Consider the following 26,416-nt stretch of genomic DNA (forward strand, 5'->3'; position numbering starts at 1 on the left):
GCAAGAATTCAAAATTATTATTTCAAGACATCCGTATATATATTTAAATTTGATATAATTCCCTTCCAACCTACCATTTAAAAAGTCAAGAACAAAAAGCAAGACACAGCAAGGAAACTTATTAAAAATACTAAGTTCATTTCCCCCCCAAAAATTTGCAAATTATATAATTTTAGTGTAATAACAAATTATATTTTTATCGCTCATTAAAATAGAGTGACAATTTTGCTGCCATGACAAAATTTAGGAATAGACTGTTATTTTATTTTAATAGCAAATTTATGTAATTTATTTAACAGCAAAATATTACAAAACATAATAGCAAAATGTTGAATAATTTGATCGTTCTTACATCAAATTTTCAATAATAGCGACGGTTTTATTATAAAAAAAAAAAAGAAAATTCCTTTTATATAAAAATAACACGATATATCCATAAGGACATAATTCTCGCTTTAAGCATTTGCTCCTTCATTTTCACATGCCGCACACGAATATTCCTAAATCCATAAGTAACTTTTATCGGCAATGAAACCTTTCGTTCTTGCACGTCAATAAAGAAATCTCACCGAGTTCAGAGATCATCCGATAGTAAACTTTTTTTGTTCCCTTTTTTTTCAGCTCTTCCCATCTCGAGGCGCACTTCCTCCCTTTTAACGGATAACTCTCGGCGATGTTCGCTAGGGTGGAAAAGAAAAAAGAATAACGTCGATCTGCCACCTCAACGCGTTTGATTCCCAATCCCTTCCCACCGACCCCTTTCTCTTCCTCTATCCCCTTATACCGTGTTACGATCCCGTATACGATATTACATTCCCGTGTTCGAAGGACGCGCACTGCACCTGTAGCGTACAACTTTAATTTGCTCTGCTTCAACCAGCGTTATAGGAACATTCCTATAATCCGACCGACTACATTCTCGCGCTGTCCAGGTAAGCTCGACGGATATGAGTGTCGCGTGTTTGCATCCAGTATTGGATCCGCCTGTCCGATATGTTGTCGATTACCAGGAATGTTTATTGGCATAACCAGGACGGGTGCAACGAGGCTGCTTCTCCCTTTCCTTTCACGAAACCTTCGTATATCGTGATGATGGCATACTCGATTTAAAACTGATTATATCTTTCTAAAAAAACTGATAAATTTCGTGCAGATCTTACATCAAGTGTCCCTAAAATAGTTGGCCTTACTTTACCCAACATTCCATTTTTCTGATAACAAAATGTCTCGAGAAAAAATTCACAAGTGCTCTTTTCGCATTATAGACATTGACAATTATATATTGTATATATTAATGAAAAAAGACGCTCACAGAAACAAAAATTATTTGATGTAATATAAATACAATAATAAGGTGTATAAATGATAGAAGATATCGAATAACGATAAGATATGCAACTTTAAAATATACGATTAGATAACAATTTTTTTATACCTGTAGCAATATTTTATAGATACACGCTGATCAAATTTATCCAAACATTTTTATCATTCTGTATAAAAATTGCACGCATTTTTTTTTTCTCCATTTTCTTCTACGTAACGAGTCTTCTTTAAGAAAATATTGTAATTATTTTCAAACAAATGCGCCAACTTAAAGTACTTAGTAGATTATTACACGGTGAATACTGAAAGAAAAGACAAACAAACAATGTAGGAACAAAAATTTATTAAAAATGCGTAAAACTTGTTTTCTTTATCTCTTATCTTCTTTTTCTCTCTTGGTTATTTACCAGGTAATTACTAACCTTTGGTTAGATATCAACAAAGAATGTGCAAAATAAAGATGTTAAGATTTACAGCTCGTTAATTCAAACTTGAAATATAGATAAGGCAAGCAAAAATGCATACTTCTTTTCTTTCGCTTTCTCTCTGATTCTTTTTGATTTTCTTTCCTTTCTCATTTCTTTTAATTACATTTATATTATTTATTTTCACATCTGTAAATTATTGCGTATTACTATAAGGCAAAAATTGTCTGTAGCTAAAAATAATCACAAACAATAATTTAAAAATTATTTAACAAATAATAGTTTAATAAAAAGATTGTTTGCATACTGGCATCAACACTTCAGTTCGTATTATGTGTCATCTTATGTGTATTATCATTAATGTCCCAAACGAGCAGTGCTAAAATTAAAAGAAATATCAGGATATTCTTATAAAATACTTTAAGATTGATGTTTTTCCCAAACGGACGTGCACGTGTATTTTTTATGATAGAGTTTGAACATGTTTTTTTTCGCATATCAAAAAAAAAAATATATATATATATACAAACATATTCGTAAGTTTAGAAACAACATCTAAATGTCTTCTAATTTAATCTAATCTTTTGATGAGAGTAATATATATTAATATGTATTCATATGTTTTTTATTTCGCATTTTTAATTACAGGCATGAATAATAAAATAAAGATTTGACAGATATTATGTAAATACATATAATTATGTATTCACGCACATATACGTACATCTATCTGATGATTTCACGTGTCCAATAAAACTCGTATAAAAAATATCAAAAGATTTCCCATTAAACTTTGCTTCTATCTAAAGAAAGTCGGCAACTGCTACGAAGTAGATCGTCAATGTCTCAATAAAGACTTCAAGTATCGCTTTTCGGTCGGTCAATTTCTTTCTCATACTATTTGAAGATTTTGTTTAAATCTTCGTTAAACATAAGGACATCAAATAATATAATATATTTTTTTGCGCATATTCATGCAAGTTTTTCATGTAACAAGAAACAAGAATGTGAATATGATTAACGCATATTCTTATCGATGATTATCATTAATCAATGCAAGACTCTCTCCCGCATGGCTTTAAAAAGCGTAGACACGTTATATTAATAATACCTATACATATAAATATATAAGTTATTATATAAGGTGTGTTTAATGATATTTATATTATAAATATTAGAAGTGTATTTTTTTTTATAAAATTGAAGAAAATATTTGCTCGATAAAAATCTTTGATTAACCTTTCTTTGTAACACTTAATTAAAACCCAAAGTCAAAACTTACATATTATCTACGCACTATATTAGAAAAATGTTATAAATTAATTCTTTTTTAAGTATTAAGATCTGTGCTAATAAACTTTAAACTTAATTTAAAATTTATTTGCTTGTTGCACTTTCTTACATTCATTTGCTTCTAACATGAAAATTATTAATATAATTTACAATAGAAACAAACCAAGTATTCTACTAAGTCCAATTCCCAATATTCAAAGAGAAAACAGATGATAGCTAGTACATCCTATATATCATATTTAAAAAAAAAAAAAAAAAAAACGCGGGTCTTCGGTGCCCGGCTGTCTACTCCCATCCGACAAATCACAACTTGATTAATTGACTAGAACCAGTTGGTTCACCGGTTAAACGTCGCTCATTAGACGAAAAACGTGATCCTAAATGACCTCCGAGCAAAATATTACAGAACGAAACAGAATTTTTTTTTACGAGGCTCTAAATATGCTAAGCAGCTGTAAAAACTTGGAAAACGCCCGAAGGAAAAAAAAATATATCTGACATATCCATGCTTTTACTTGTATGATTGAGTATACCCAAGAGTGGTCATCTAATTAATTACGCCATAATTAATCGCAAGTTCAATCATCTGACTGGCATTTCCATAAAATTCTCACCAAAGCCAATTCATGACAAAATTAATATTCTTCCGATTCCGTTTTATGACCTTACTCGTCAAGGCGAAAATTTTCGCACACCAGATGAGGTATAAAACGGTCGAATACGTAAGAGTCGAATTTATTTGTGCGAAGACACAAGAGCCTAAACCTGTTCCGCGAACGACTAGAAGGAAGAAGCGGCTGGAAATAAATCGTCTGGAATGAAAATATTTGAAATACAACATTGCCCACACCGAAGAATAATCGATTTGGGCCACAACGGGCATTTTTCGTCCTCGATTTCCAACGAACAAACAACGAGATTAATCTCCTCCCTCGTAATAAGAGCGGAAAAATAGACATGCGACAGTTATTAACAAAGGTATTTATCAAAAGAAGCGAATTTATCGAAAGTATTTTTTGGAGATTGGCATCGACCAGATGTTGTTCAAATAAAGCATTATTGATAAAGAGAAATAAAAATAAAATATATCTTTTTTACGGCGTGTGAAAGAGGACGCGTTTCGCAAAAAAAAAAAAAAAATAAATAAATAAATAAAATAAAATAAAATACATAACAATTAAGAAATTATCATTATATGATCCACGAATGCAAATAAATATATGTCCCTTTTTTCATAACAATGTCTTTAAAATTAATAACATGACTTTAAGAAACATGGAATAAGATATATTATATTGCAAAATATATTATATATCGTAGACAGACATATTAATTTTTTGTCTATCTTATAATAAAATTATTGAACTTTTAATATCTCACTTTTACACAATATACAATTTAAAAAGATATTCTTATAGAAATTAATTATATCTTCATCTTTGTTCTGACGATTTTCAACGGGAGTATTACGAACACCTGTGCACTTTAATCTTTTCTTTTGTGTTCCTTCTTATCTCAACTATTCAGAGCTGTGCAAATCTGTCCGCTGCAGCTTTTCAGTTTCAGAATTAATATATTAATATTGTCTGTTTATATCTATCTCTTTTGTTTTATCTATCTCTATTTTATATATTTCACACATTTCATAAATATTTCTTATTGCTTATGACAATATAAAAGAAAAATACAAATATTGAGTATTTTATATTTATATATGTTCCACAAAAGATTGCATCTTATCCTTAAAATCCATATAATCTATAGTTATAGTATAATATGACATATGTACAATTTCCATACATATACATATATAAGCACATATATGGTATACGTATATAATCCACTTAAAATCTAATAAGATAATATAAAATGCAAAATTTAAACAGCATTCAACAAGCATTTAAATTATAATGTAAATGCTTAGTTAAAGTTAAACTCTGACTCTAATACATGCGAATAATAAATGAATCATTGCGAATAGTTAATTGCTTGTACGAATGTAAATTGGAAAGACTTTTACACGAGGAAATAAAACTTTCGGTTTTATTGAATTTTGGCCCAATTGCCATAACAAATTCTTGAAGAAGAAAAGCAAACGCTTTAAAACAAATGGGGAACAAAGAAAGTAAATTTTAGTGCCGACATGGCTACTTTGTTCCCAATTTACTCCGTAAATCTACGAAGAGACAAAGAGAAGCGGAAGCGCAACGAAGGAGTATACATTCATAGTAATCAGCGCTAGAAAAATGCCTCCACTTTTCTTCGTGGCGCGATTAATTCTAATAAGCTCGCCGACAAAATGATTCCTCGCCAGCCATCGGTTCTGCTAACGCGCTGATTGCCATATTAGAAAAATAAATTTTTCCGACTTTTCGACTTCTAGGAATGTCTTCTAGATTCTAGATAATAAGATTAATAGCAAAGCTTTTCACCGTTCATAGCGTGCTCCTTGGATTATAAATTTGACAGTTTTACTTGCAACAGAGAAGAGAGAGAAACCGAATTGTCGACCGCTTCATATAATAAAAGAGTTTAATTATTTAAAATTAAACAATTCTCTTTGATGCAAACAATGCGAGAAAGATTGATTGAATAAAAATGGAAATCACGAATGAGCTTTTGCGATTTTAACCATTTATCTTTACATATTGACGATACATGTATCAAAATAAACAAAACATTATAAATACACACAAGTTGTAATTTAAAATTTTATCATGAATTATAAACAACCGATCGTTTACAAAATAAGCTTAATAAATTATCTAAATAATTATAAATAAAGTAAAGCATACATTGTCATTCTAAAAAATCTTATTTTAGATCAGATTATCTTGCACTTTTGACAACACTAGTATCTTAATAGCCAAGTAAATTTTAATTAAACTACTTTTTGACTTTTTATTATAAAATAATTCCGAAAAAATATGAGACTGTAGAAATATATATATATATATATATATATTTTATTATATAATGTCTAATGGAATATTTTGTCGATAACTATTTGTGATATAACTTATCTATCCCTATAACTGGGTTCTAAGGAATATCGTTTTGGTTCATAATTTTAGGAATTTTTTGACAAACCGTTTCAGATAAATCTCTCTTTAATTCAGACACAAACTAGCCAGCTAGACGAACGATAGACATTTACAGGCTAAAGTTCTGAAGAAATTGCTACTAACTTCTTTGGAACTTTGCAGAGATTTCGATCCATCGTTGCAAAAGCGGACAGCGAAGTAGTAGAAGATGTAAGCCGATGAGGAATGAGTTGAATCAGACGTTCGAAACCGATAATCAAAGTTATACGCCGATTCGCGCTCAACTCAATTAATGGAAAGTCATTTTGCGACTTTTATTTATCAGTACGAATTTATTTAGTCAGATTAATAAACTGATCTTTCTTCATCGTTGAAATTAAATTAATTCATATATAAGCTAACACAATAAAAAAGAGAAATTAATAATTCAAATAAAATGAACAATATTTAAGCACTTTTTCAAGTCAAGCCATTTTGTACCGTCTATAGAAAATAATAAAAAACATATATTAATATCTCAAATAAAAAAGAATTATATATGTATTAAAAATAAAGTTAAAATTTTTTATTCTTTCATCGTTGAAATTAAATTAATTCATGTACAAGCTAACACAATAAAAAAGAGAAATTAATAATTCAAATAAAATGAACAATATTTAAGCACTTTTTCAAGTCAAGCCATTTTGTACCGTCTACTATAGAAAATAATAAAAAACATATATTAATATCTCAAATAAAAAAGAATTATATATGTATTAAAAATAAAGTTAAAATTTTTTATTCTTTCAAAAGATCCAGTTTAAGATCCAACAATAATATATTGAGCGCTAAAAGCGCTTTATGGATTTAAGAAATTTTTAAACAATCGCACAATGAAATCCATCGATGTGACAACAGTTTTTCAAATCACCGAGTCCGCGTATATTCAACCTTGGGCATACATGTGCTAAATCAGAATCACCCTGCTCTTGAATGAGCAACACTCCCTACTGCGACTGATTCATTAACGATTACATGGACACCCATGGCACAGGTGGTACGATATATAAAGTCACGAGGAATCAGCGCGGCCGGCTATTAGTTCGGCTCGTTCCACCAACCGGTTCGCAGGCGGTTTCCGATTCTCTATATTTCTCCTGGGCGATCGTAAATCGTCCGATTTAATCGGCCGATATTGGTCCAACACGTGCCGGAGTGAACGACTTCGAGTTGCTTGTACGTTGCGTTTTGTTCAGTTCGCTCTTGCTCCAGCTTCCCGTCGTCGTTCAGATTCAAGGGAGACCGAGCCCTTGATTGCCGCGATCGTTACCGAGGTTCGCATTTCGATTGAAATCTTGCTATTACGCTTCCGGATTCGTAACCTCGTGCTTTCGGAGCCGGTGGAACCCTTATCTGTCACAATGATACTCACCGAGAAGAACGTCGATTTTCTCCTAATAACTGTCACGTGTCTGCTAGTGATACAATGCGATACGTCGTGCATAGGAAAAACTATACTGAGTGAGTATGGTGTTTGAACACTCTCGTTTTAATATTGATAAATCAAAATGTTCCGTGCTAATTGATGACAAATGAATAAATAGCAATTTTATTCCATTTATTTTTAACGAAAAAATATCGAGAAATGGAGAAAAAAAAGAAATTATAAGAATTTCTCAAATTTCATCATTCGATATTTTAGTAACTAATGTAAGTTTTAAATTAGAATTTTTTTATTAATATAAAGTTGGTCTTACATAATAACTTGATGTCAAATATAATTTTTTTTTTTTTCATACATCTTTAAAATTTGATTCGCGGAAAACTTGATCTTTACTAAAGCTGTAAAAGAGAGAAATATGAAATCCTTCATTGTCCGACTACAAAGAAATAGACAAAAATTTAAATTTATCATTCAAGATTTAAGAGTAAATTTTTAATTTTCGAAATAAGATACTAATTTAAAAATTACATAATTTATTTCTTATAATTTTTTATATGCTCTTTTAAGAAAAATATAAAGTATCATTTTGAATCTATAAAACTATAAATTGCATAAAAGAACTTAAACAGTAACAAATTCTACATAAAGTAACATATATAATTTTTGACAAACACTTTATAGTATTTGTTATACTGACATAAGTGCAGCTGAACTTTCTATGATAACGTCAATGATTTCAATTTGAATAAAGAAAGAAGTAGCAGCTGTTATTTTTTAATTTTAAAAAAGATTTAGTCGGCAAAGAACCTCAGTATTTATTTTTTTTTTTTTAATAATTTATGATAATCTCATAATCAATAAAATTAATGAGATATAATTCTCACCGAGAAAGTTCGATGCAATTCTAGGACTCCTCTCGTCCATCAGTTTCCTCCAGACAACATTTATCAGATAAGAAAAGGCGACGGAATATGAATCGTATATTCTCGTGCAAATTAATTCTTCTCGCCATGTCACGACGCGACTTTACACCGCGAACCGCGAGAAAGATATGGGGTTCAATGATTTATAATTAATGAGAGAACGAAAGAGAAGATGATATCGAGAAAGAGAGAGAGAGAGGAAAAAGATTACGACCGAAGGTCCACATATTTCGAGCTTTGTGCACGTTTCATTAGCGTATCGCCTTGGATACGATCATCCAAAAAGTAAATTGAAAAGTAAATTGCAAGAACATTTTTTTAATGTTGTAATTTAATAAATTTTATATTGCCAAATTTTCCGTTACATAATAGTCTTTTTACACTGGATATAATTATCATATTCACGTAAAAATTAGTTTTCCCACGAAATCGTAAAATATCCGTTAGTCACTGAAATGTTATAACAAATTATCTTCAACAGATATTTTTAGCGTTAGTTAAATAATAAATAATTTAAAAAAATTAATATATTTACTACCATATTAAATTACACAGGAAAAATTATCAAAGAAAATGTGCATTTAATATATTGTACATAAAAGCGTTATAAATATCTAAATCAGATTAAATAGTTCTGATTGCAATGTTTCAGTTTAATTATCTATCTAATGTTCCTATACAGAGAAGCGACATTTTTTTCATGAAAAAATGCCGCTTGTGAAACTAGAGCAATCCTATTTTCTAAATTTAAATAACATAAAGTTAAACATGTAAAAAAAATTCTTTTTTTTCTTTCTCTCTAAATATTTTACTAAAATATATTACTTCTATGACCATAACATTTTCTTTAATCTAACGAAACTAATATAAATTAATCAAACGTAATATGTTATCGTAATAGCTAATATTCCTATGCCGTACATAGTTTATTTTTTTTTTACCGAAAGAAACGCGTAAAAAGTGGACGAACAGAATTAGCAATTAAAGTGTAAGCCGATCGAGAGCTATTTATTTAGCACATCATTGCGAGTCCATTCCCACGAAATTCAGTTAACTGTGAGCTGTACGGTAGAATGGAGTGTAGATGTGTCGACCGAATTGCATCGTTACGCTCGATACCAAGCCTATCTCATTTCCGGCGCAAAAAGAAACTGACATTTTGCCGTCATAGCGGGACGGCCGTCAACCAAGAGCGGATGTCACCCGAGTTTGTTTCACCTTTTCAATGGATGCTAAACGAACGGACGATACGCGTCGATTCGAATGACGATTAATTGGCGTGCGTCGAGAAGGAAACGTTGTCTCCGACAATGTTTGTCTTTTAATGATCTGTGCTCGTTATCCAACTGTTGCAAACAGCGCAAATGAAAATCTTGTATTTTAGAAATAAATAAATTAGTTGTAATAATTGTTATAAACGCGAGAAGCGCTTTAGATGAGCGAGAAGTTTGTAATAATCTTTTAACTAGTAGAGAGATATATTGTACTTTGTCGCGATATACGTTTATTTTCGATTTTTATAATTCTTGCACATTTCGTTTTCCATAAGTTAAAACCAAAAAAAAAAGATTTAAAAAAATATTAATTAATTAAAAGAGAGAAAAATCTCTATATGTATATAATCTTATTTAAATCACTATCAAAGCGTAAACTAAGAACGATAGCGTCATCACTCGTGTTGTAAGAAAGTTGCTAAAAAATCCTATTATACAATGCCACGAAGCAAATGGTCCCACGTCATCATATTTGAACGTTTTGTTTAAAATTCGGTTTCTTTACTGGATAGGCCTTGTACAATATATATGTATATATTTTTTATATAATATATACATTCAAGTCTTTCTGTTCTATACTTTCGAAGGAGAAACTATACCATTCGGGATCCGAAACAGAGATCGATTTTGGGAATAAATTGGTGGGCATATCCTCGCGTGAGAAAAATTATTCAACATTCGACATAGTATCGAATTCGTCAGAAATAGAAGCCGACGACTGCCGTAAATTTAAATCGGCGATCATTATCGAGAATGCCTCGCGCGCGGAATACGAGCTATATTTACGGAAAATCCATATGTAAATAAAGACAATCCGGTTTGAAAATAGTTGATGATCTCTCTCTCTATCACGTGTGTAACTGTACAGTGTATTCTTAACTTAATAGCCTCTATCGATTTAAGATCGCTTTACATCGGAATATATTTAATTCTTTGCGCAATTTCGCCGCTGTTATATTGATATTCATACGTTTTTACGCAAGTGTGAATATAAATTTCATATTTATTTATATTTAATTATACTTAAAAAATATTATACGTTTATTGCATATTTATTATTATGTTTTTCTCTAGCGTGATATAAATAAAAATTAATTAAAACCCCAGCTTGTTAAAGAATTTTAATTGTGATGCAAGAAATTAATGCATTATCTCGCAGCAATTCTTGAATACACGTTGTGTAACAAATAAAACTTGCCACATGGTGTAAATAAAAGAAATTTTGTAAAATTTACCGTAGAATTAATAAAATTCAATAAAAAGCTAATAAAAAATATAATACAAGTGTAATAAAAATATTTAATATAATAAATATTTAATTAAGAAAAATTAAGAGAAATTAATAAAAAATATAATATAAGTGTAATAAAAATATTTTATTATATATTCTTGAGATGGTCAGCGACAATTAATCTTAAAAGCATGCTGAAACATATAACGAGTGTCTCCGCTCCGATACACATCGTGTACGAGCCGCTTAAACAAACTTCGTTCAAGCTAGAGCCGACAGCGTCGTCCACTTACCTCATTAAGCCACTCTTGGATCTGGAAGGGACCGCGAAGACCGCACAGGGACGAGCGAGGTAGTCTCGTAAGATAGATTGAAAGTACCCGGAGGACGTGGCGGCCGGTCCATCCTGGTGATATCCCGCTCTCACGGTAGATAGTAATTAACTTGCGCGAAGCTTTTGTCGGCGACCGTCGGTCGAATTACTGATGCAAAACTTGCGACCTCTCGGCACCTCGTCTATTTTACAAAGACCGCGCAATTAGTGCCGGCCTTTCTCGTTCTTCTCCCTGTGATCAAGCGTACCGCTGGCTTCTGCCGCTGCGATGCGCTCACAGAGAAAAGTCATTAAACCCATAGCAGCTACCGTGAAACAGAATATTGCGGGGATTTTCTTTTCGGGAAATAAATGATAATGCCAATAAGAGATAAGATAAATGATAACGCTATGAATTCCTCTCTCGTAATGATAATCAATTTATTTTATTTGTCTTCAAATACCAAAATATCAATTAATATCGATCAATTTAAATGTGCTTTAAATTTAGAAATCATTGTCTAATTGTTTAATTTAGAATTTTATTTGCTTTAAAAAATATATAAATATATATAGCATAAATTTCGACATATATACAAGAGATACTATACAAATTCGTAGAGACATATTTATGCACTAGTCGGATAAAATATTTCGCGTTTGACATTTGCTTAAAGAAGAGAAAAAGAAAAAACGACGAGTTCGATAATTGGTAAAAAATTTCGCGCCAGTTCGACAGATATCCGAATATATATGTATTCTCTCTCGAAGACATTTTCAGATACTTTCGCAGTTTCTTCCTAATTATGGATTGTTAGGAATGAGTTAGCGCGCTCACCGTATCTGGAAACGACATAACAAAGTGAACAAAAGGAACGCCATCATTTCCATTTCAATGAGAAGTTAAACTTACGAAACGGAAGTTCTTCATGCACCAAATGAAAGACAAGGGGAACAAGGTTAAAGCCCAACTTCCATAAAAAGTTTTTCGGGAAGCTGCGCAATCTGGAGCTTGCAAGGAATAGTACCAAAATAGAAAAAAAAAACGGAGAAAAATCCGGAAAGAGACACACATATAAAGTTCTGGTATCATAAAAGATTATCTAAGATGAGAGTGAAATCAAGTGATATCTCATAAATTCTCTTCTACCTCGATATTATATTTTCATAAGCTGAAAAAGTAACGCGGGGCATGGCACACAATGTCTTTCAATTTTTATTTTAGATTTAAAATAAAATCTTAACATAGAATAAATATATGAATATCTCAAATGGATAAATAAATTTCTTTTTATAAAATTGTAAAAAATGTTAACCATTTATCAAATAAATATAATAAAATTATTGAGTAACGCTGACAAATTATATGATATATTAAAAAATTATAATATAATATATTATATTAATATTTGTTATGTTATAAAGTGTATACAATTTTAAAATTTTATTTTAAGATTATATTATTTATTTTTTATTATCTTCTTTTTTACTACTACTACTCTCTCTCTCTCTCTCTCTCTCTCTCTCTCTCTCTCTCTCTCTCTCTAAAACTGAATATTTAAATATATTTGTTTCTGCATCTTCTATTCTATCTTACAGCAGGAATGGTCGTATCATAATACGTATTATAATACATAATATTTGTCTCTAGAGACAAATATATATTATATATGCTCGGAAAGCGCAGCAGCTCAAAATATATATTATCTTATAGGGCCCGGTGGTGTATCGTGTGAAGAGAAACGGATTATCCTGGACGAACACAATCGATTGAGGCAACTAGTGGCACTGGGACAGATACATGGTCAACCTGGCGCGGCGAATATGATGGAGATGGTAAGTCAAGGCGTTTCATCTTATTTCTTAGAGAATCGCCATTTTCAACAGCAATATACAAGTAGAATTTTTTCAAACTAAATTCTATTTGAATCTTTTTAAGAAAAAAATTTGTTTTTATATACTATTTCTCGAAAAACTTTCTTCGACAGAATCCTTTTGTCAAATTTCAATTGTAAGAACCTATAGTCAAAAATAGGTATTCTCATTTTTTAAAAAAACTCAAGATAATAATTATCTTGAAACAAAGAATTTAAAAAAAAAAAAAAAATGGATACGATCATCTTATATGTTTCCCTTCAATTTCTATTGTATAAATACTTTTGTCTGAAATCAAAAACAAAGTTAAGAGAAATAAGCATAACAAATCGAGTAATAAAATCGCTTAATAAACAAATCGGAAAATTAAATTGGTCTGAATTAAAAGCAAGTGATTTACTTGCTTCTACTTATCGCATCCAACATAAAAACAAAAGATTTGAACTAAACTTCATTTTGCAGCATGATGAGAATATTCTCTTATCTCGCAGCATATTTATATTTGTAAAAAAGCACTCTCGCGCGATAGATACTAATTTACACGATAAGCCATATGACGGATTAATTCGACGCGTAAGTTACTAATTGCTGTTGCATAGATATGGGACGACGAACTTGCTGCGATAGCACAAAGATGGGCGGATCGTTGCACCGAGTCACATGATAGTCTAAGAAATGTCCGTAAGTAAAATTTTATTAGCGTTTATATTGCATGTTTGCGCAAATTGACGTTATGACACTTTTAATGTATATATCACAAAAACAATATGAGACAAGATATCTTTACAATGCCGAAAAAACAGCATATTATAATAGAATAGCAATACATGCTAGAATAGCAGCATTATAATAAAACTCTTGCAATGATATAATAATAATTAAAAAAATAATAATAATTAAAAACTACATACAAAAAAAAGATATTTATCAAATCCAGTAATAAAGCTTTAAAAATTTTCCATAGTATATAAGAAAAAAACTATATTAATTGTTTAATTGACAAGATAAATTAATGCATATAAAATATATATAAAGATATGAAAAGCTACGATTAACTGCTATTCCTTCCTCTTACCAAAATAAAAAAATTGATGTGCTATATATTTAGGAACTTTCGATTTCCGCAAGTTGAAAAATTGCGCGTACATTACATAGGGAAGATATTTTATTTTTATTTTAGGAAAGCCGAGTTTTTTTTTTTATATATGTTCACTCAGTTCGCCATCGCCCTAAGAGATAAGAATATCGAATTCCGCTTAGTAGGAGAATTAGATTAGTTTTTTGTGAGCTTTTAAATCGATATAATTTGAATTTTTAAGCTCTATCTCTTTAAAGCAATGCAGCACACTTTAAATTATTCTAAAGAAAAGTTTAAAATAAATTGAAGACTATTCCAATTTTTATGAAAATGCATATTTTGATTTTGGCATTGCAGAAGAAATACCCTTATTCTTTTTTTCGGCACAAGAAAGAACTATATTTAAAGTTGCTATAAATCTCTATCATTTCTTGACTATAGTTCTTTCGCTTTATAAAAAACACATTATAAAAATTCTAAATTTATTGCGTTTTAACTATAGTTTCTTGTATGCCAAAGCATGATAATATTTCTGCGCAATGTTTTAGCTAAAAAATTACAATGCATGTATTTATTTTATAAATAGCCTGAATAAACATTTTCTCTTTTTTTCCATTCCGAAAAGAAAAACCAAGATTCTTACTTTTTCTAGTCGATAAGCTCAAAATTTTTGACTCGCAAGATTCGTAAGTTTATAAGTAGCACTTAATTCCAAGAGAATTATTTTTCTTGTGCCATCATAAAGAGCGGAGAATCAGGTAAACAAAAATAAAACTTTAACAAATGTCAACGCAATTAAACTAAAATTATTATGATTATAATATTATACCGATTAAAATGCGAACAATATTTAAAAATTAAACATTTAAATTTCGAGTGGAAATGTCACGTGGTAATCGTAACAATAATCATGCAAACATATTATAACAACATTTATATTGCGGGTAGTCATAGCATTACAAATCGTATTACGTTAATTTTATTGAATATCTCATAATTCGTATAGTCTCACAAACAGTCGCTGCTTGATTAAGCTTTTAAAGTATCCTTAAGCTCCCGATTTCTCTTTTATCTTCCATTATTCTACATATTAAATGTTGTAATTTTTTTCTAAAAGTGTATTCTCCCTCCCAAAAAAAGTCTATCATAGCGTACGTATTTTACACATTAGCATTAACGCGTGAATTTCTTTTATTTAAACGAGTCGCGACGATATGAAGTATCGAATTACCATTGGAAAGATTATCGTAGAAATATTAAAAGAAAAATTAAACTGTTCGACGATAATCAATATATCGAAACAGACACATAACAAAGTTTAACGCTAGCGACTTGATATTATTAAGATCTTTTGCCTCTTTGATGTACGAGTATACATTAATTCAGAAAAACGACAAAGAAATGTGCTTTTCTATAAAATATAAAAATGCATGTTAATTAACGGCATCTTCAAAATATAAAATTTTTAATAAAACTTGTAACAAACAAAATTGATAAAAATATTTTTTTTTTTTTTTTTTTTTTTTTTTCCCCCAGTAAAAGTATACAAATAATCTGTACTAAGTTGATAAAAAAAATAAAAACTATCATTTATAATATGTTTCATTTTAGCTTCGCTTCTGTATATCGTTGGCAAAAAGTTTCGGCAAAAGTTTCATGTACTCTTTGTCCGAGATTTACGAACGGGTTCATGATTGATCAAACCAATTGATTCGCAGGTAGATTCACAGTAGGACAGAATATCGCTCGCTCATGGACGACTAGGCCCCCGGGACCTTACGACGGTGAGCCGAATTGGAGACGACAAATTTCTGGCTGGTTCAACGAGGTACAATACTATCACTTCGGTTATAGCAAAACGACCGGACACTACACGCAGGTAATAGTAGTCTGCAAAGTCGGAAAAGGATAAAAGCGTTAGAAAATTATGTAACTCTAATTAGGATAAAAACGATATATAAGGAAGGTCTCTATACGAAAGAGGAGAAGGATTTTATTGGCACTGTAAAATTCTTATCTTCTTACTACTTCATATTCGATATGAAAACGACTAGACAAGGCTATCGTGTAATCAAGTTATTCGATATCACAACGATATGTGTTATGTTGATAAAATAAAAAATCTTACCGAAAAAATTTGTGTTTTAATAGAAATATATATTTATCATTTAATCAGAGTAATACTTTCAATCAGAATAATTTTTTTATTTTTAATAAATATTTTTCGCCAATTGATTATTATAACGGAATAATATTTGTGAATTTAACAAGACTATTGTCGGCAAATAATGTTCCTCTAGCCGAGTTTTTATTTACTATTTACATAATAATTGGCAAGATTTGCAATGACAAGATAAAATATAATGTAAATTCTCTTTTTCTTAAAGTAATCGAGCTGTATAAAATATATTAAAGATTGATTTTATTCGTAGGTCAGTTTCAAAATAAGTCTAAAAAAATCCGCGATTTATAGATCCGATCGATCACCGAACCGTTAATTCATATTTCATGAATTTGTACTGTTGTTTTATGAATTTTCATGAGATCGCCATTTGCGAAAGAACTTTTTAACGACGAGTTTATCTTCCGGAAAAAAAAAGTTCGTTTTATTAATCGTATTATTTATCATATTATCGAAAACGCATAGAAGATACTCAAATATAATTTAATTTACTATATTAAAAAATTAAACAAAATTAAATTAAACATAACATTTCGTTATATATTTGCGTACTATAAAATCTAAATTTTTAAACAGCATTTTATTTTCAATCGATTATATCTTAAGAGCTGTTAAGACTTAACCTCCACCATTTTATCAAAGAAAATGAAACTCTTCAAATGAGCTGAAGAAAATGTAATCAAAATCCTTGATTTTACAATTAAACGCCTCTTCTGTCCCGCGAGACAGCATATTCAAAGTAATCGAAGCATAAATTGTTCCGCTCGCGGACTCTTTTCATGTTCACGTGCGCGAGCAATTCACAGATCTTTAAGAAGCAGAAAACATTCTGAATTAATTCCAGTTGGTGTGGGGCAACACTTTTCTGCTGGGATGCGGATATTCGTTTTACTACAACCCCGCTCGCGGGTACACCAAGAATTACGTATGCAACTACGGGCCGAGGTGAGAATCCTATTTCGAAATATAACTAACTTCTTTTTTATTTCGTTTCTTTCATATCAGAATATGGAAATTGTGTCAAGGCGTATTATACGCAGACATACACAGAACTAGATTTTTATCAAAGAAAATATTTCTTCAAGAGGCTCTTTATATAATTTCAGAACGATATCCTTTATAAACGCATTAATGTATCAAAAAATAACTCTGCATTTTTCATAGATAACTAATTTTATTATATTGGAAAAAGTTTCAACGGAGAAAGACGTTTAATATGAAGAAAAAGAAAGAAGAAAGAGAAAATAAATTTGTCACAGCAATCTTTTCAAATTAGGCGAGATAATATATTTTTGAATCCACGGAAAAGTACAATGAGGGCGAATAATAATATTCAGATATTTTATTTCTAGGACTCGGAATATTGATTTTGAGTATAATTAATAATTTTAATTCTCGTAAAGTTTTCTATAAATTTAATACAATCTGTATTTTTAATTGCACGACATGTAATCGCTAATTTTTTTCAGTAACTTCTCACATTTATCTCGTCATTAAATCCAAATTATATTGTAAATATCAAATCTTTTTGAAAGCTGACACGGAGAAATTGTTTTCTCGATGTATGTAAAAAATCATATGATAAAAAAATCATCGTCTTGCTTTATTTCGTTTCAGCGGGAACATACTCGGTTATCAACCTTATCAATCGGGTCAACCTGCATGCGGCAATTACGGAATGTCCTACAGCAACAGATACGCCGGATTGTGTTGTTAGTATCATAATTAGCATTACTATTTTTTTAAATTTTTCATCATATTTTTTTTTTAATTTATTAAATACATTACAATTTTATCTCTAATATCTTATATAAAATCCATGATTTTCTATAAAATCTCAATTTCTCTCTGTGAAAATGTGAAGTTATATTTATTCTTTTTGCTATTAAATGCTAAATTATATTTTTCACAGATTTCCAGATTTGAATACGTGTAATCTATAAAATTTTCGTATTATTTGTGTTTAAAAATAGACTCACAATCGGTTTAATATCCAGAATAGTATTTTTTCATGGAATAAGCGTGAAAGGAAGAATATTATATTGAAATCTCTTTCTTTCTTATTTTATTCAAATTTTTTTAGTTTACGTTCATTTTTTTGAAAATAAATACGCACATGTACGTTAATACACACTATGTGATTACAGCTCGTGGAAGTTATTATCACCTCGGAGCTTTATGTGTATATGGATAGTATTACATATGGATGTTTATGAAAAATATCAATCAAAACAATGGCGAATGGTTTTCGCTAATAGAGCAATCAGTTGCATTACGTAAATTGTAATTAGTAAGTTTCGTCGATTAAGAAACAGCTGATTCGCGTGTTGTCGATTTATATAAACGACAATGAGGCAATTATGCTTATTATCATGTAAATATGTGTCTACGAGATTGTAATATTGAATTAGACAAATGCAGAGAGAGAAAGAGAGTTAAGGCCGCCGAGAGAGCGAATTCAAGTGAAGAAATTTCTTTGGTTTCTCTTTCTCTCAATCCGCCGTGAGCTGACTGGAAATCCTTATACGCAAAATTTGTATTCGTGATGGAAAAAAAAAAACGCTAACAAGCAAATGCAAATATGAATTCTTTAATGTCCAAAGCAAATTATTCAATATCAAAAAAATTATTCAATGCTCAGATTCAAAAGCAAATAATTAAAAAAAATAACAAATCGTTGTATGAAATATAATTGAATATCAAGCTGATTCTAAATTTCAGTAATTTGTGTTATCTTCCTCGTTTCTCATTAATCCTGTGTATTAAGAAAATTATATAACGTATTCGGGGAAATATGCACTAGAAGTACGCTTAAATCAAACAAGTATTTATAATTTAGCTATTTTATTTTCATTAAAGAATACGTATCGAAAAGATATGTTTCGTCTATGATAAAAGTTAGAAAAATCGAAAATCTCTCTCTCTTTCTCGATCCGTCCAATTTATCTAGTCTCTATTTATAGCCCTATTTATAGAACAGCATTCAATAATATTAAATTAATATTATTCAATACTTCATTGTTTATTATTATTATAAATCTACTTTTTCTGAAACAATATTTTTCTGAAGCCGATATTATTTTATTATTGATTTAATCGATAAATCTCTATTTCTTTCCTAAATTTTCGAAAAAAGAAATCTAAAAAATTTATTATATTATCTTTTTCCAGTATATCGTCTAAAATTAATATTTTATGAAAAATACATTGAAACGCATATACACAAACATTTGTTTAATATAAAATTGCGATATGACGATGATAGAAGAGCATTCAATAATATTAAACATATTTTTCACTCATTTTCCACCCTATATAAATCTTGTTTCAAATTTAAAAAAAATAAGTAGATTTGCTTTCAAGAGTTTTTAATCAATTCAAGCGTTTTACACCAATACAATACACACACAAATAAAATTATCTTGTGTCCTATGTATTTCACAGTCCCTCATATATGCTTACTAATTTAATTATAAAGATTGCTTGAGCATCAAAAATTACATATATGTAGACAACAATCAATATTTATGAACGCGTTATCAGAATTATTTTATTCAATTATAATTTTAATTAAAAAAGGAAATATTAAAATATTCTCTCTTCTTGATCCTTCTGTTTATAATGTTAAATAATAAATATTTATTATATTGCTATGTTCTCTGAAAATTATCGGTTTATTTGTATCGTCTTTATTTGTTTACTTCTCATTGAGACCTATGAAAGCATATGTAAGTTTTCTCATCTTTAATCTTAGAGCTTATTATTCGTGTAAAATTAATGTTATAAATTTTTACATCATATAAATAAAAAGAAAAACTGATAATTTTTCGATTAAAAAATTTTTTCATTTTAATTATACTTATTACAATTATTATATATTTTTACATTTATAATTAATTTAAAGTACTATTATATAATCTAAAAAATTACTATGCAATCAATAATAAAATATTTCTGAGAAAATAATTGGACATTTCTTGTATAATCCTTTTTTTAAATTAATTAATCAAAAAATATTAATGCATCACAATCGAGACACACACACAACATATATACATTCTAATGTGTACATGCGCCGATATAATTGCATATATGTCTTCTACGAAATGTGATAAAGCATCAATCTTGAATGCTGTTAACTGCAGACGATAAAAATGCAATACAGATATTACGCTCGATAAATCGCTTGAAAATCGATTGCTACTATAAGATCATTTATTATTACTATGTTCCATTTATAAAAATTAACGAGCGCTGGAGTGTCCTTTTAGTTTTATAATTTTATAAATAGATTGTTAACGCGTTACACTTTACTTAACACTTAATTTGTTATTCAATTTTCGCTGAAATATACGAAATCGCTACATCATACATTTTAGTTATGCAATAATGCAATAAGAAATAAATATTAGTTCTAATATCCTTCTCCTCCCTCCCTCCCTCCTTAAACTTTGATCGGAGACATTCTTTTTACAATGTCAATTTTAGTGGATATACAGCTGTTTCCATTAAAATTGAATACTCTGTGTGTATTACTTTAGTTATATTTATTATGTTACATTATTATTATTTCATATTGTATTCAAAATTATATAACATTTTTTTTTTTTTTTTTTTTTTTTTTTTTTTTTAAACAATACACTTTTTAAGAGTTCTATAGCAAAATATCTAGAGTTATTAATACTCTATCAATGCCATTATAAATTACAAATGCAAGACATAACGAGGCGTCGAACATGCAAAGCAATCGCCCATAAAAGATTTAAAAAAAATGTAAAATCAATTTTTCGCTCAATAAATCGCCAGAGTATTGTTTGCTGTGAGAGTAATAGCGGACTAGCGACACTCGAGATAAAAAACTCTTCAGTTAAACGTTAGCAGCGACAATAATCTGAAAGAGACATTATTGACTTATCGCACAGATTTTATTTCAAAACTCAACAACACAGTACTGAAAATCGCTTACAGTGTGTTTGCTCGTGCTAACAATAAGTGTTCTGAAGAAGCCAAAAATTGCTGTTTTTTGTTTTTTTTATTGTGAAGATAATTGATCTATTCATAAGCACATACATACATACACATATAAATATTTTAATTACATTTTGGAGCAAAATAATTCTTTGTTGAGGTACTTAATTTTGTTGAGAAAAGAAAATATATAAAAATAATTTATATTTTTTTTATACACACACATACATACATGTATATATACGAGATGTATCGAAAATAGATGATCAAACTTAAGAGCGTATTGTACTCATTGTCATGATAAGAAAAGATCATATAAACATGTGTGGATCTAGAAACTTTTTTTGAATTATAAATATAATGTGAATTTTTTTTTTAGGATGCTACAAATATATACATATATGTATACAGGAAGTTTGAAGCAATTATTTAAATTGGACAGATTTAAATATTTGATACAATTTTGTTTCGTTAGTTTTATTATTTCAAGGATACACGCGAATCCAAAATGCCACGATATGGAAATACTAGGTAAATATAATACACGAGAGAATTATATATACTATGTTACATACTATCTTACATATATAGGAGGCATCATGCACGAGATATCTATTAAAATAAGATTGAAACACATAATTCGATAATGGATAAGCGTTATCACTGATCCGGACATTTTTGAATTATATTCCAGAAAACGAGGATATGACGTGCGACATCATACGTGATATTCTCGATACTCATAATAGACTACGACAGTCCATCGCCGAAGGATCAATTAATGCTCAACCACCTGCCGCCAATATGCATGAACTGGTTCGCGATAAATTATAATTTATCTTGTCCATAAAAAAATTGCTAGACATGATAATATTTAAAAAATATTTTATATATAAAAACTTTATTTTAATATATATTTAAAAATTATTTTATGACTAGACTTTTTTTTTTTTTTTTTAAAGAAAGAATATTGCTTAAATTTCTGATTAATTGTACAAATACCCTTCAAGCTAAGAAAATTTAATTTTAAATATTTTTAAACTTTTTATATACTATCTAAATTTATAAAACTTCTTTCTGTACAATAATTCAATAACTATAAAATTTGTGCTTTAAGCATATCTTAATAGAAAATAAATACAAATTTTTTAATCAAATATGGGAACACGTGTAAGGAATTTTATATATGTATAAATATATATAAAATCCCTAGTTTCTGAAATATGTATAATCGCGTAAAAATTTTAAAATCGAACATTCTGTATACCAATAGTCCATTTATATAATGCAAAACGATCATCAATACTGATTATGCACATTTGCAGTATTGGGACTCCGAGCTTGCGTCCGGTGCTCAGAATTGGGCAAATCAATGCATATTTGCTCATAATGATGAGAAAGACAGGAAAATTGGTATGTATAGTCTAATATCATAAGTAAATAAGCTAAAATTGAAGTAAAAGAATAAAAAGTGAAATAGTAAAAAATAAATTAATTAAAAAATTAATAGGCTATCCTGTATTCAAAAATACATAATATGGAAAAATTTGTATATAGTTGCGAAATGATTGGATGTTTTAATATTTCCATTGAAAATAAATCAATTTCGGGCTTATAAAATTTTTTTTCTGTGAGAAACGAATTTTCTATTATATATTAGGATAGAGTTATATAAGAACTTCATCTTTCAGATATAGAAACATTTTTATACCGTCATCTAGATTTTTGCTACATGCAACAGATAGATACAAACGTATTTATTAATACATATTATATGTTTTAAGATATAAATTTTTGTCATTATATGTAAAATAATTCCTCAAATGAATAACACATATTAAATGTATTTATATCTTAATAAAATTATCTATAATATATGTAAAATTATCTATAAAATATTTTTTAGAGCGATTCCCGGTCGGTCAAAATATTGGCTTAAAGAAAATGCGAGGAAGTCAGAATATTGCAAAAATAGAATTTTCTAAGCAAATAAACAAATGGTTCAGCGAGCACGAGGACTACCAGTTTAGCGCTATTGACACAAAGATTATAAAAGTAGTTGGTCATTACACACAGGTATACCCACTATTAAAAAATTAATAAAATCAAAATAAAATACTACAAACACTCAAAACTCGTAATTAAACAATTTTGTGATAAAGTAATAATATTTATATTAAAAAGAAAGATATTGTATCTATTGTATCTTATATTATTTTATTTTATGACAACAAAAGACATATTTTTCTCATATTACTAGAATAATCGATATTCGATCAAATATTTCACACAAGTAAGGTGTATCAAATATTATTAAACTTGACATAAATTGAAGAAATTCTGAAATAATCGTAATGATATATCATGACTTTTCTCTTATCATCTCTACTTTTTGGGACAACAGCTTGCTTGGGCAAATACTTATCTGGTCGGATGCGGATATTCACAATATAAAACGTCGAATAATACCGCTTACCAATTTTATGTCTGCCATTATGGACCCACGTAAGTCATATAGAAATATCATTTCAAAAATTAGATAACAAATAAATAAGCAAGAGAATTAAAAACATTACTGCGCGGATAAAAAGAGAATTGATACATCGCTTTGCCTTTTCATAATATTATACGAATATATATTATGACGTTATCCCTGTTTTTTTTGTTAACGTATCACTTTTGCAAACAATGTTTTCTGTGTATGTATGTACTTGGATATGTTCTTATATCAATATATATGTTTCGTATTAATATTAAAAAATGCGTAAAGTGAATCGCTCAATTCGAATCATATTTCTTATATTTAAGAGAAAAAAAAGATAATGAAGAAAAATAAAGAGCTTAACATTACTCATAATATAACTTTCTTTGGCAATAAGCGAAGTACAATATATATATATATATATATATATATATATATATATATATATATATATATATATATATACATATGTACAAATATATTTATACGATCCGATAAATATATTACACTGTTTAAAATTTTTAATTTTTAGTCTCATATACGTTATTTCAAACTAATCATATAATATACATTTTCTTTTTAATAATCAAAGTGGCAACGAATTTGGTAAGCTACCTTACATCGTAGGCAACCGTAGCTGTGATTATTCTTTGAAAATTTCGGATAAATACCCTAATCTTTGCAGTACGTTTTATTTTGTTAATATAATAAAAAAATATATTCTTATAAAAATGTGTAATTTGTATTTAAAGTACTATTATTTTTTTATAGCTTTACATTTATTAATATATAATGTATTAATATTTCAGCAATAAATATATGTTTGTGTGTATAGCATAATTAAAATTATTGATATGTATATAAAAATGAATAATAATATATAATTCAACAGGTTTTAAGAACGTACCAGTAAGTTGCCCCAAAAACAACGTTGAAGAAATTCGTAGTGACAAGAGATCCACATCTGCCAGAAATGGTCGTAAATTTTTAAACGTGCACCGTAACATACATAATGATAACAGTCCTATGTACCAGAGAAAAAATCAATTTGTTCGCGCAAAATGCGCAGATCTATTTCTATCATGGATATTCTATTATATAATATTGTAATAAGATTTTAATGTTTACATAATTTTCATTATAATAGCATACCAATTTGTATCGAATATATTCTTCTGTTTAATAATAAATATTGCAAATATATTAGCAAAAGTAAATATTATAAACCTGCTAGCAGTCAAGCAGTTTTAAATAATAACGGCTATAGCGATATTTCTGGGAGACTCCTTTTCATGTCTGTTTAAACACTTTTCCAACAATTTCATTATATTTTGTTAATATGATAATAAAGCTTTAATGTGCTAAATATAAGAATAACATTAAAAAATATATTTTTTAAATAATTCTTTCACAATAAAATTTTCAATTTCTTTAACAAATTTAAATCCTCTACTAGATTAATTTCAAATATATGTATAATAATAATAATAATAATAATAATAATAATAATAATAATAATATATATTCATTAAGGAATGAAAAAGACGGATATTTCAAAATTATTAAAACTAAACAATATATTTATCAATGTCAAATTCATTGAGTACGGATTCCTTAAAATAAGCATATACTGATAAGTAAGTGAAATGATATATATCTTATTATTAGTAATCAGAAGCATCCTACATCTAATCCCGAATTATTCAAGATTTTCCCCGGAAGATATGTCTCAAGATAAAGATGATTGGTAAGAGAGAGACAGACAGACAGACAGACGGGCAGAAAGACAGAGAGACAGAGCGAGAGAGAGAGAGAAAGATCCTCTTTTTATAAATATTTTGGTATATAATTTTTTTAGGAGTATAACAAAGAATCATGACATATACTTTTTCTAATCTGATTTTCGTATAGAACATATTTATGTGTGAATTTAGCTTCTATAAATACATGTGCAACGTAGCGGCGATGTGCGATAGCGAGTATTCATCCTTCTCGGAGACGATGTTGCTATATATATCTTTCATATGTATTTTGATGAGAGATAAAAGGTAAAAATACGAAAGTAATCATTTATTGACGCCTTTCTTATTTCATTTCTGTTTAGTTTTTTATTTTTATTTTTATTTTACGGATATATGGGCTATTCAATTGTAAATATGACGTAACTATAATTTAATTTCAACTTAGAAAAATCTCTGTTCTGAAATGTATATACTATTGTATTAATAAAGAGAAAAGAGAGAAAGAGAATAATAACATGCAAACAATAAAATGTCTTTTAAATAATATTTATTCTTATTTTAAAATATACATATCCACAACAGCTTAGGTATTATTCATAATTAGATTTTGATTTACAAGTATATATATCTTTGCATTTCGTAATAAGATAAATTTATCAAATATTATGACCGCATACTTCATAATAAGAATTTTAATTCGAAATTATCTAACTATGATCTTCCGGTATAAGAATTTGATATTGATCACAGAACGTAGAACGTCGACGAAGAATAATGTTTTCACATACAATTAAGCGCATGCTAATTACTTATAGAAAAGTCAGCAGCTGTGTCATA

At 28.7% G+C, this 26,416-nt stretch overlaps 2 protein-coding genes across 2 annotated transcripts; both read left to right on the top strand.

Moving 5' to 3' along the window:
* The first annotated feature begins 7,242 nt into the window (after positions 1-7,242).
* LOC138935520 (venom allergen 5) lies at positions 7,243-19,389 on the top strand. Its single transcript, XM_070300165.1, has 7 exons — positions 7,243-7,588; positions 12,967-13,088; positions 13,727-13,808; positions 15,924-16,084; positions 17,232-17,332; positions 18,005-18,099; positions 18,535-19,389. Exons 1-7 carry the CDS (start codon positions 7,489-7,491, stop codon positions 18,579-18,581), a joined length of 708 nt encoding a protein of 235 aa, XP_070156266.1. The 5' UTR covers positions 7,243-7,488; the 3' UTR covers positions 18,582-19,389.
* A 2,419-nt stretch (positions 19,390-21,808) lies between these two features.
* Positions 21,809-24,947, top strand: LOC138935774 (venom allergen 3-like). The gene is made up of 7 exons (XM_070300607.1): positions 21,809-21,886; positions 22,050-22,171; positions 22,681-22,768; positions 23,262-23,431; positions 23,760-23,860; positions 24,430-24,521; positions 24,730-24,947. Exons 1-7 carry the CDS (start codon positions 21,874-21,876, stop codon positions 24,945-24,947), a joined length of 804 nt encoding a protein of 267 aa, XP_070156708.1. The 5' UTR covers positions 21,809-21,873.
* Positions 24,948-26,416: the final 1,469 nt, after the last annotated feature.

This window comes from Polyergus mexicanus, unplaced genomic scaffold (genome assembly GCF_030449975.1).
Source record: "Polyergus mexicanus isolate NDT 795.1 unplaced genomic scaffold, iyPolMexi1.0 SCAF_8, whole genome shotgun sequence".
NCBI lineage: Eukaryota > Metazoa > Arthropoda > Insecta > Hymenoptera > Formicidae > Polyergus > Polyergus mexicanus.